The 12250-nt window shown below is 41.5% G+C and overlaps 3 protein-coding genes across 3 annotated transcripts; 1 reads left to right on the forward strand and 2 right to left on the reverse strand.

The window, feature by feature from the left end:
• Positions 1-1031: 1031 nt before the first annotated feature.
• On the forward strand, positions 1032-6775 carry LOC132788505 (hydroxylysine kinase). The gene is given in 4 exon segments (XM_060795960.1): positions 1032-1642; positions 5624-5699; positions 5701-5749; positions 5813-6775. Coding segments are annotated over 4 exon segments (1281 nt in total). The 5' UTR covers positions 1032-1313; the 3' UTR covers positions 6640-6775.
• LOC132788445 (exonuclease 1) lies at positions 2826-5282 on the reverse strand. Its single transcript, XM_060795877.1, has 2 exons — positions 4394-5282; positions 2826-4337 (listed from the first exon to the last, which is right to left on the reverse strand). The coding sequence occupies exons 1-2, from the start codon at positions 5195-5197 to the stop codon at positions 3024-3026; spliced, it is 2118 nt and encodes a 705-aa protein (XP_060651860.1). The 5' UTR covers positions 5198-5282; the 3' UTR covers positions 2826-3023.
• A 287-nt stretch (positions 6776-7062) lies between the features above and the next one.
• LOC132788399 (protein male-specific lethal-1) lies at positions 7063-12045 on the reverse strand. The gene is made up of 2 exons (XM_060795824.1): positions 10441-12045; positions 7063-10382 (listed from the first exon to the last, which is right to left on the reverse strand). Exons 1-2 carry the CDS (start codon positions 11593-11595, stop codon positions 8271-8273), a joined length of 3267 nt encoding a protein of 1088 aa, XP_060651807.1. The 5' UTR covers positions 11596-12045; the 3' UTR covers positions 7063-8270.
• Between the last annotated feature and the right edge of the window lie 205 nt (positions 12046-12250).

Here is a 12250-nt window from a genome sequence, read left to right on the forward strand (position 1 = left end):
ATTTTCAGCGAATAACTTCGTTTACAATTATATAATGAATCTGTTACGTTATGTGTAGCAAGTCAAGTGATATTTTTTTAACTTTGCATTTAACAATACAATAAATCGTATTGCACAATTGTTTGTTCGATTCGAGCGAGACTGTTAATAATATTTCGCTCACTTGAGTTTTGTTAAGTCGTCTACAGCGCTATTCTAAGTCCTCATTTGACACACTTAATATGATTGATAGTAGTTGCTGATTAACTTGATAAACTGGCACAACTAATAATACAATAATAATCTGCTCGATTTATAGTTGCACCTACAGTATATCAGTCTTTGTACTATCTTTAGTACACAGTATAATGCATTGATTCGCCTCTGCTTCGCAATAAATTCATTTAATAGAGTGTGATCACGACTTGAAGTCTGTTTGTTTTTGGGGACTTGCTTCGTTGGGCAATGCTGATAGTAAACAATTAACAAAGTGTCGAATGAGAGCTCGACTGCGGGATACCCGGGCAATCAAATTTATTGCAGATCAATCTAAAGTGAATAGAATAATTTATAATAAGCCTCCATATTTAAAACATAGCTATATACATACATACATTTTTGAATGATTAAATTGTTTAGAAAACACTTTACCTGTTTAAATCTAGGTAGTCGTTTTTGGATTATCGTAAAACAAATAGAATAAAATTAGAACAAAAAATATAAAATGATTGCTTAAACTCTTTGTAATTAGTTCCCAATAATGGATAAGTACAAATTCTCTTTATGGATCCACATATTGTCGCTGATACTCTTTCAAAATGTGGGTTTGCCGGGTATAAAAATAAAAATATTACGGGTGTCCATATGAGGCGGGCAAAGGTAAAAGTAAAGTCGCAGCGTCGCAATCAAAATGTAAACAGAAAGGTTATAAAAAATTAAATAAATAAAAAAAATTAGCTGGGTAAATGAGACAAACGGCACAAATACACAGATACCCCCCCACACACACATAGAGAGAGATATAAATACAAAACACGCACTTGCCTTTAAGATATGAAGAAGATGTTGACGACGCAGTCGCAGACGCTGTCGACGTTGACGTCGCTGCCGGCAACGAACTCGTTTCAATTGAAGCGCTGCGTCAATTGCGACGTCGTCTCCAACCAGACCACACAACTGAAATTCAATTCAATTTCATTTGGCTTTCGAGCGCAAAACCGAGCACATTTCAATCATCATCATTATTATCAACGTCGTATTCTGATCTGTTGTTTTATTCGTTTCTCGTTTCGTTTGTTGCATTCCCCCGATAAAGCCAACAACAACAGCGAAAAATGGAGCAGTGGAATAATGTGGAGCTGACGAGCATTACCAAAAAGTCATACACCCTGAATCACGATTACGACGATGCCGCCAAGCCGAACAAGGCTAACGACACCGACTCAGCTCCCCAAAATTCCAATGGCAACAGCAACGGTAACGTCAATGACCAGGTGGCGTCGTCGGATGGCGATAAAGTGCTGCAACCTGGCTCGGATATCAAGCCCAAGATGCGGCCAGAAGATGTCGAGCCGTTGGTACGACGTCTATACGGAATTACCGTCAGTGAGCTGAAGGAACTCATCTCCTACGATGACCGCAACTACTTGATAAAGGAAGATTGGTAAGCATCTCTAGAACCAAAACAAACAAGATTTTCTATTATGTACATATATTAACACGAATTCTGAAAGAAGAACGGGGGGCAATGTCACACACGACTACACACAAACAAAACAAAACAACCGAACACAAATACTCAGATAAATGCAATTGCTATTAATAGCGATATTAATTAAAGTTGTGGGGGCGTGGGGGAGAGCAATCGAGCTTGACGTAGTTGTGACTGCTTGGCTGGTCACCTTGGCGGCAGCCTCTTTTGTTATCGCCAATGTAAACTGTTTTGAGCCAAGCACGTTCACAAAGGGTCAGCTGATATGACTGACTGTATGCTAATTGTGCAATTGCATTTACTATTTAACAAAGTTAGAGGAGACATATTATGCGAAAATTCTAAAGAAACTTGCAGTTTAAGACTGATAACAAAGAATTACAACGAAATAACGAACAATTTTTTAAATAAAAAAATATATTACAGTATCACTAATAAATTATATTAGAGGCAAGGAAGAATCAATTTTATACCTTAAGAACTATATCAGTGACTAGCTAAAAAACTCTGTTAGAGAGCTGTTAATTAGAGTTGGTAATTAGAGTATTTGAAGGTCAAATTTTACGAGTATGTTGTAATCATTTTTCTAACTAGAAAAATTTATAAAACATACAATTTGAATACTTTGTAGGGCAAATAGTACAAAGTAAAATTTAAATATTTTTAAAACAATAAAATAATATCAAACGGGGTATATTAACTCTGGAAAAATGCTGATAAATGTTATTCCTAGAAAACCCAAGATATTAAATCAAAAAATATGTAAACAAAAAAATTTTATATTTTTAAACTGATATTAGGGAAATTATGTGATTAAGTTAGATTCTCTAATAAGAAATTTAAATCATAGAGATTGTTGTTACTTAAAAAAGATATCAAAAATTATAAATTTTACAAAAGAGCATGTTTTTTTTTATAGACTTTTAAACTCATTCATTTTAGAGGAAAACAATTAACAGATAATTTTAAAATGTTCAATGCTTTTACAACAAATTGTTAAATAAGTTCAGAATTAGAATGTTTTTTTTACTCACCTGGGCATTACGAACCCACTTCAATCAAACATAATTAGAGAACACGTCTGACAATCCTTCAGGGCGTGTCCTCCATAAATAATATCTCAACAGCGGCAATATTTTGTATCCATCTTAGATTATTTATTTGAGTATTATGCGTTGTCCGCATTAATAATAATATGAGCAATGGCAGTGTAGAATTTAGTCACAGCCGGGTCAGTCATTCAATAAATTAAACAAATTAATTACTACAGGCAGTTAATATTAAACACAGAAAAAAAAGTTAAAATAATACAACACTCTCGAGTTCTACTGACTCATTTAAGGACAGGTCGCTTTTGGAACCCAAACATGCTGAGCTTCGTTTGATTGTCATCACTTTTGGCAGTCTTTGCATTGGGAATGCTTCGTTTGCTTGTCTTGGGCCTTGATAAGCCAACGCGTCGTGCACTTGGCGGCAGTTTAGGCGGTGTTTTAGTCTTGGTGGGCATAGCAGCTTCCTGGCTGCTGGGCAATGTAGCTGACAACGAGCTGGAGTCGTCTGAATCGCAGGATGACAGCACTACAACAGCTGGTTTTGATTCCTTTGGACTTTGCTGCACTTCTTCCAAAGGTTTCTCTACTTTGCATTCCATTTTGTTAGTTGCTTGAATGCTAGTTTTCTTGGGACTCTGCTGCACTTCTTCCAAAGGTTTCTCCACTTTGCATTCCATTCTTTTAGTCACTTGAGTGCTAGTTAGATTGGGACTCTGTTCCACATTTTCCACTTTGCATTCCATTCTCTTGATCGCTTGGGTGCCAGTTTGCTTAGGAGTCTGCTCCACTTCTTCCATAGCCTTGCATTCTATAGCTTTATCTGTTTGTGTGCTAAAGAAACGACTTCTGACCTCGACCTGCTCTTTGGCAAAGATGCTGCGCTTTAGCGCATTTACACGAGTTGTATCCGGTCTGCTGCTACGTTCGTCGGACGCGCGTTGTGGACTTTGTTTATTAGGACTTAGCAGACGCAGCAGCGATCCATTCTCGCAGACAACTGGCGAACGTTGCGGGGCTTCTTTGGCAAACGGATTGTGCCGGCTGCGACTTTGAGCCGGCGATGAAGGTGGCGTTGAGTGGCAGCTGCTTTCGCTGGGACTACGCTTGCGCTTTACACCCAAGCTATACATGCTGGATAGCTCTGCTTCGGTGGGTTTGGCTAGCTCTTGTCGCTGATTGGCTTCGATCTCTGCGGCAATAGTTTGAGTCACGAAATCAACCTTCTTGAAAAACAGCGCACAACTTGATTGCTTCAATTTGGCTGGAGATTGTTTTGCATTGAAATTCTTTTGCCATATGCTTTTGTGTGTGCTGCGCTTCACTTGTTTCGCTGGTTTTTTTGTGGCAGCACTGTGATCTGGATGCCAGCTATCCAGGCGCTTAAGTGTGAAGGGATTTAGGTTGCCCAAGGCCAGATTAAAGGCCACTTCGCTATCTGACAGCAATGAACCAGCATTGCTGCAGTAGCTTTCATCAGTCTTATAATCCTCCAATGCACATAAACGCTCCATGCGTCGTTCCAGTGGATTGTAGATGTACATGTGCTTAAAAGTGGCCTCAGCCTTCATAAAGTTCTCAATGTACTCATCATCAACCTGCAAAAATTGCGTTTAATAAATGAAACTTAATTGACTGCAAAGTTAAAACACACCTCAAGCTGCCGCATATTGAGATATTGCGGTATCTTTTTCAATGCTATGCGCATATCGTCCTGCTCCGTCTTGAGCATAAATTTACAGGCTTTGGCCAGTCCAATGCCCGGCAAGGAGTCGAGGTAATCACATCCCGACATGATGCACATGCGTCGGAACTTGTCGAAATTATAACGCTCCTCGCGACATCCCATGGCCAGGTGTATTTTATCCGCCTCGACTAACAGACCTGCGCCAGTCAGGTCCAATTTAAAGATGATCTTTTGTGCACCGAATAATGTCAGATCCGAGTCCTCAGTCACAATATACTGTGCAATGCCGGTTTTATTCAGCCACGCCATCTGAGCATCGGCTTCGTAGGGTGCCACAATGCAATCGACATGACGCTCGCGACACTCCTGGATGAGACGCAGCGCCATCTCGTGGGTAACATCCACACAGCGACGCATCTGGGAACGCGCCTCCTCAGTGCGTCCAAGACGCAACAGCTCCGCTGCTCTCTTTTTGCTCTGCTGACGGGATTCGCGACGTCGCTGCTCAGTTAGCGCTTTAGCTGGTAGATGCTGGCCATCGAATACGAGTATGGGTTTGATGTCATAGGAGAGCAGCATTTGCACATACTTCAGGCAGTATTGTATATAAATATCCGTTTCCTCGCCGCGCGCCAATTTCTCGGCACAACCGAAGACCCCTTTGTGTAGCCAGCAATAAGTGTCGACAGCGACCGTACTACCGCGCAAGCTCTTTAGGTGCACTTTGGCTGATGCCTTCTCCAGGAACGGAATCAGTCCCGTGATGCCCATAGTTTGTTTGCTTGTTGTTCTATCACTTTTTATTAATAACAAACACAAGTAGCGCTATCTAGCGCAAAACGATAACAAATCGATAGCAGAAGTCCGCGCCAAAATTTACATTTTGCCATTCACAATGTGTTATTTTTTTTATTCCAACGCTGTTAAAACTACTTTACAAGACTATTTCATTTTTATTAAAAATAAATTGCAATTATTTGGATGTATCTTAAAAATTACTTAACGTTTGTCCAGTAATACGAATTATTAATTGATAATAGATGTTCGCGCCAAAAATACTTTGTGCCATTCACACCATTCACATTGCGATTTTTTTATTAAAGCGCATTATTTGAATGACACAGCACTGATATCAGTACTTAAGTAGACTTAACTAAGTTTAAAATTAAAAAACTTACGTAATTTTTTTTTTTGCAGCAATGTAAAGAATCCACTAATTGTCACTCATTGCCCGTTGGGGTATGTGTTGAAAATTCTTAATGCTTTGGACTCGAAAAAAAGAAGAATTCGTGGATGCTCAGAACCAACTGCTGCTCTACCTTTGTAAATATTTAAATATTGTGTTTTCCCAATTGCTACAATTTCTTTCATTTCCTTTATATGCAGCCAAACAGCAAGTAAAGTGTCCACGTCCTATTGCCAATGCACGCGGCAAATATTATTCGGTGGAGCAGCTCAATGGCAATGCACATGTGGTGCGTCTACTGGACTTCATACCGGGTAAAATGTTCCATGAGGTCGAGGTGACCAAGAATCTGCTCTTTCAATGCGGCGAGTACTTGGCCAAATTGGATCGTGCTCTCAAGAACTTTACTCATAAGGCCTACGACACGCACAAGACCCTGTGGATGCTGCAGTCGGTGCCGCAGTTGCGAGATTTCCTCTACGCCCTTCAGGATCATCAGCGTAAAGCGTTGTGCGAGGAGATCATTGAGGCATTCGAGTCAAAGGTGTTGAGTGTGTTGTCCACGCTGGAGCTGCAGATCATACACGGCGACTACAACGAGCAGAATATTCTGGTTAGTTCATCAAAAGACGGAACACTGGATTCGTATCGCGTCACAGGCGTCATTGACTTCGGTGACACGAATCGTTCGCCGTTGATCTTCGAGTTGGGCATTGCCATGAGCTACATGATGCTGCAAGCCAAGGATTTGGCTAGCGGAGGCATTTTCCTCGCTGGCTACACCAGCATTCAGTCAATTAGCGCCACAGAGCGCAGCTATCTCAAGTATTGTGTGGCGGCTCGTCTTGCCCAGAGTCTGGTGATGGGCGCCTACACGCATACGCTGCATCCGGGCAATGATTACGTGTTGGTCACGCAGGCCCAAGGCTGGATACTGTTGGAGCAGTTGTGGCGCGACAGTTTCGAGTCCATCGATGAACTGTGGCAGACAACGGCTCATCAGTATCTCACGCAAAGCAATAAGTAATCCACATCCAAGTCCGTCCAATAAGCAACTGTCAACTTTTGTCAATTAGTATTTTGAGCCTTGTCAAGTTTTAAGTATTGAAAATTTGCATTTTACTTTATTATTTGTATGTATAATTATTATATTATTACTGTTTATTTTTATTATATATATATATACCTTTAATTTTTACAATAAAACTTGTTAAACAGTTAAATGTACAGAAATACATTTGATGCACTTTCAAAATAGTTATTAGATATTTTTGTTTTGTGTGTGTTTTGCGGTGTTTTTGAAAAAGTTCTTGATCAGTGGCAAAATGGCAATGAGTGTTTACGGAGCTGTGGCAAATTGAACTAATTAACAGCTACGTAAATTACATGCGATTTCCAATCGATATATATATATTTATATAATTTATATTACTATATGCTATATTTATTATAAAAAAAAAGACTTAAACAATATGCAATATACAAGCAAATCGAACGGATTGCTGCTATCTCTCTCAACTTATAAAATATCGCGCTAAATAATGGTTTTTGTATCTTTTTCTTTTTTGTTAAATACATTAATATCTAATTACTACATAGTCACGTCTACTTAAGAGCTACTTATCTATATAAGGGGGTCTTAGAGCCTAGCAAAATGTACAGATAAAGCCTGCACTACCAAAAAAAAATTCGCAATGCAAATTCTCCGAGACGTTGCACTTTGCACTAAAATATTTATGTAGATATTACACAGATTTTTATCTCTGCTCCTATCATAGCGCAAAAGATAATTTAAATATACAATATACAGTTGAATAAACACTTTGCATTTTACACAGCTTGAAAATCAAGTGATTTTATTGTTAAATTATTTTCCTCCTATGCAGTTCCGATTGTCCAAAATGAAAACAATTTCAAATAGAAACTATATAATTAGAATAAGTATATATGATGACATAATTTTAGATCAGATCATTTATCTTTGCTTTTCTTCTTATCCATTCAATGCTTCTGCGGTTACTCTGCTACAGAACGGTTTTTAATAACACTCATACCCATTCATCTCAATAACGATACAATTTCAATACAAACTATGCAAGACACGCACAACAAGCACACTATAAAATCTACATGTAATGTGACAAATTGATTCAGTACACAACAAATACCTGAGTAACTAATTCATACACACACAAAACTCGCACACACTCACAGCTTGAAGCAAAGCTCGGCAGAAGCATCGACTGAAAGTTCGTATAACAAATTAAAACTACACAAAGAGATGCATAAAATAGTACAATCGACAAAAAAAAATTGATATTTAAAAATACAAAAAAAAGGGCTCATAATGTTAATGCCAATTGAATTTGATAAATAATTTAGACAGTTTTGCTTATCAATTCTTATTGGCTTTCTGTGTTGTGATAAAGCTGAGATGTTGTTGTTTCTTTTGTTGACATGGTTATAAATATTTAACATAGTTAATTACGTCATTTGAAATTTAAAAAAAGTGCCTAGTTGTTTAAGACTGCGTTGGACTAAATATTACAAATTAAAATTACAAAAAAAAAAGGTAGAAAAAAAATGTGAGCAATAGCAACGTCAATTTAAAAGGCTTTGCAGGCATTTGAGTTTGTTGCTCTTGTTGCGACTGCTGCTTTAACGTTTCCGCTGCCGCTTGCGTCGTTTAAGGAACACATACGAGGAATTGTTCTGCAGTATTTTGGCCTCCGCATTGGTTGTGGGTAACTTTTTGCTATCCAATGTGGCCACTGGCAACGCTTCCGCTTTGGCCTTGGCGATCGCTGTCGTCGCCGTCGCAGCATCCAGCCAGGGCAGCGTGAAATGCTCATTCTCCGGCTTCAGATTGATCATGTTCTCGCCAAACGCCTGCACCGGTACCTCGCTGACAAACTGTACATACTCGATGTCATTGGGCAGTGGATAAAATGTGGATGTCGGCAATGGTGCCAGCGGCACCAGCACCTCGTCCTGATTGTGTCGCTGTCGCAATGATTCGTAATAATTCTGATCACGTATAGCGCGTGCATCACGCTTCTTGCGGTCGACCTCATCACGCACTTGTTTCTCGTGAAGTTGCACAAAGTCAGCATCGCTTATCGATTCAATGCCACGATTGTCGCTGCTAGGGCTGTATTTGACAATCTTCCATTTGGGTATCTCGAGGCTGGGATGATCGGCGAGGAGCTCTTCGGCCTCCTCCAGAAAGAATTCATTGTCGCAGTGAAACTCTTGATCCTCCCACGACCGTGTCGTGTATGGCTGCAAGGATGTCACATATCTCGACGTGCTGCTGTTGCTCCGTTTGCCCGCTTTGCTGTACGTTTGTGGCGCACAATTGTTAATTGTACGTCTATTGTTGTTGTTGCTGCTATTACTACTGATGTTGCTGTCGCTTTTGCTGTTACTATTGCTACCCACACTGCTGATCGATTGCGGTGTCAATGGCGTTGTTGTCACCGTTGGTACCGTTGTCGCTGACGTTATTGTACTGTTGCTGTTGATCTTTAACTTCGGCGATGCTCCAGCTGCATATGTGGGCGACGGCGCTGGCGTTATCGTTGGCGGATAGATTAAACTTTGAGCCTGCTGCAATGTCGCCTTCTTCAGGCGGACAAACGGCTGCTGTTGAAGTTGCTGGTTTTGATGTAAGCGCTGCTGTTCCTTTTGCAGATGCGCCTGCAGCTTTCGCTTCACTTCTTCCTCAATATTGGGCTCGGGTTGTTGCTCGAGTTCCGGCTGCTTTGTCGCTGTATGCCGCTTGCTCTCTTGTTGTTCTCGCTTGCGTTGTTCACGCTGTTTGCGTTCACGTTCACGTTCCTTTTCCCGCTCGCGTTGCCTCTGCTCTCGCTTCAGTTCTTTTTCACGCTGCAGCTCGCGTTCCTTTTGTTCGGCCAATTCACGTTCCTTTTGTTCGGCCAATTCGCGTTCCCTTTTTTTCGCCAATTCGCGTTCCTGCTGCTCTTGTTGCTTTTGAAGTTCTAGTTGCTTCTGGAGTTCTTGTTCCTTCTGCAACTTTCTCGCCCTTTCCAGCTCTTGCTTTTCTTCCTCCTCGCGCTGTTTTTGAAGTTCACGTTCCGCCTCGAGCTCACGCTCTTTTTGTAGCTCTAGTTCCTTTTGCTTTTCCTGCTCCTGCTTCAGCTGCAGCTCACGCTCCTGCTGTAACTGACGTTCCTTGAGCAATTCTTGCTCTTTCTTCAAATCGCGAACTTTCTGCTGCAACTCCCGCTCACGTTCCTGCTTCCATGGTTGCCCCGAAAGCTCTTTATCATTTATGACTGGTGTTGTCGTTGTTGCCTTTTGCTTGGTCTTAACGACGAGCCGCTCCTTTTGATGTTGGTGCTGCTTTGTTTCTTGATGATTCGCCACCATCACTTTGCTGGCAACTGTGGGCAGCTTTATTTGTGTCTTTAGCAGCGCTGGACTTGCAACTTCCTCCAGCTCCGTCGTTGCTTTAACGGGCGTGGTGTGATTCATGTTGCGGCTCACGATATGCTCGAAGGCTTGCTGCTCCTCTTGATAATCAATGAACAATTGCCGGCATTCCTTTTCTGTATCGTTCAACTGCTTCATTGCATACTCCAGATGTAGTTCTGACTCCTCTATTGCTTCCTCTACAACCTCCTGTTGTTGCTCCGGATGCTCCTCCTCGTGCTGCTCTTGAGTTGCTCCTCTTGACGTTGGGCGGTGGGGCGTTGAGTGTGCAAATGTGGCAACCTCGTCTATGTCACCCTCCTCCGTGACATAGATCTGCAATGGGGATTAAGATTAAGTTAAATTGCATTTCGAAGCTATTTGCAACTCTTACCTGATGCTGCTGCTCCTCTTCAACCACTTGTTCAGTCTCTACAGCAGCAGCAGGCACCTCAGCCTCATGTGTCGCCCCCGCTTGCCATAGATTGTGTTCGTCACAATTATTGATGATTTCCTCAGCCACAACTTCTTCCTCATAGATGTGTCCATTGTTCACAGGATCGATATCTTCATGCGGCTGCTCAGTAGCTTCCTCGGGGAGTTCTTCTTCGGCGCCAATTTCAGTTTCTGTTACAACTTCCATTTCATGCGTGTCAATGCCATCATGATAGATATGCTGCTCCTCCAAATGGTGCTGATCCTGCTCCTCTACTTCCTCCTCTTCCTCTCCTTCCTCAACCCCTTCCATCACGCCATCAACATCCACATCTTCCTCTAACTCATGTTCTTCCTCGCCGTGTTGCAGTTGAAAACTGGACTCTTGATTCACGCGATGCAGGAAAATGGTGCTAACCTTTTTGCCACCATTGAACTCGCCGCGTCCTTTGCTACACTGCGTCGTGACCAGAACATTGGGCGGCTGTTCGTCATGCTGCGGCGACTGCATTGAGGGATAACAATGCTGCAGCAGTGACTCATCCTCTTCCTCCTGTAGGTCCAGCGACGTTTGTGTTTCCTTTTCAGCAAAACATTGCAGCTTTGCCTTTAGTTGCTGCCGCATTTCATCATTATCGTTCGCTGGTCGCTTGACCCGCATTCGCAGCTGTTGTCGCAAATCATCGATGCGTTGAGTCAGTTTGGCAATCTGCTGCATCAGCTCCTGATTTTGTGATAGCAACGTTTTAATGCATCCACATTGATCGTCCAACTCCTTGTCCTTGGCCTTAAGCTGATCCGTTTGCTCCTGCATCAGATTCACGTGCAGCAGTATCATGCGCTTCAAATTGTTGTTCTCCACAATTAAGGTGATCACATCCGAGCTGCGCTCCGAATCAACGGGTTGCCAAGCGCCTCCTCCACCGCCACAATCTCTTAAAGACGGATGGTGTTGCTGCTGGTGCTGCTGGTGGTGCTGTTGTTGTTCGCAATAATTGTTATTGCCGTTATTGTTGTTATTATTATGCTTTCCATAGTTGTTATAGCGGGGGCCGCCGCCGCCGCCTCCTCTGCCGCCCATTCTTTGCTGTTGCCATTTGTAACGATTATCCATATCGCACTCTCAAACACAAACAACACTCACTCTCGCACACACACACACTATTTGCAGTTGTTTACAGATTGTTGTGCATAGTTTTTAATGTGTTGTGTGTGTTGTTTTGTTGTTTTCGGCTTGTTTTGTGGCCACCCTCAAAACCCACCACGCACGCTAACTTTTGACAGCCGCAGCTGATGGGCTGCACACACAGCACAAAATGCGTAAAACGTTTATTCACCACACTTTGAATTTTTTTCCTGCCTATCGCTTTTTCCCAGAAAATTTCGTTTTTCCATGGATTTCGCGCGTTTTTTACTTTGACGTTATGTCATGGGGCCACAACATGCCTTCAAATTGTATACGTATATATTTTAAAATTCGTACAACACTTGTTTTCGTTGATTTCGTGAATTATGCGGATAATATAAACTCGCCCGAAAAAAGCATTTTAGAAGTATGGCGTTTTACTGGTGTTGCCAGGCCACACAAAGGTGCAGGGTTGCTAAACAAAAATGCCACGCTGCCAACTGTTAAGAGTCATCACTTGATTTTGCTCTCGAATGCACAGCTCGCTATTTAAATTGTTTAAATACTGCACAATTATAATTAAAAAAGACTTGATAATTGCTGCTAAATAGCGTACAAGCACAAAAATTATATAACAAAGAAA

The sequence above is a fragment of the Drosophila nasuta genome, chromosome 2L (assembly GCF_023558535.2).
Source record: "Drosophila nasuta strain 15112-1781.00 chromosome 2L, ASM2355853v1, whole genome shotgun sequence".
Taxonomy (NCBI): domain Eukaryota; kingdom Metazoa; phylum Arthropoda; class Insecta; order Diptera; family Drosophilidae; genus Drosophila; species Drosophila nasuta.

Bases quoted from the DNA above. Each gene is read 5' to 3' on its own strand.
- LOC132788445 (XM_060795877.1), bottom strand. From the start codon at position 5,197: ATGGGCATCACGGGACTGATTCCGTTCCTGGAGAAGGCATCAGCCAAA. The intron at 4,338-4,393 runs GTGTGTTTTAAC...CAATTTTTGCAG, and splicing joins TCAATATGCGGCAGCTTGAG to GTTGATGATGAGTACATTGA.
- LOC132788399 (XM_060795824.1), bottom strand. From the start codon at position 11,595: ATGGATAATCGTTACAAATGGCAACAGCAAAGAATGGGCGGCAGAGGA. The intron at 10,383-10,440 runs GTAAGAGTTGCA...TCCCCATTGCAG, and splicing joins AAGAGGAGCAGCAGCATCAG to ATCTATGTCACGGAGGAGGG.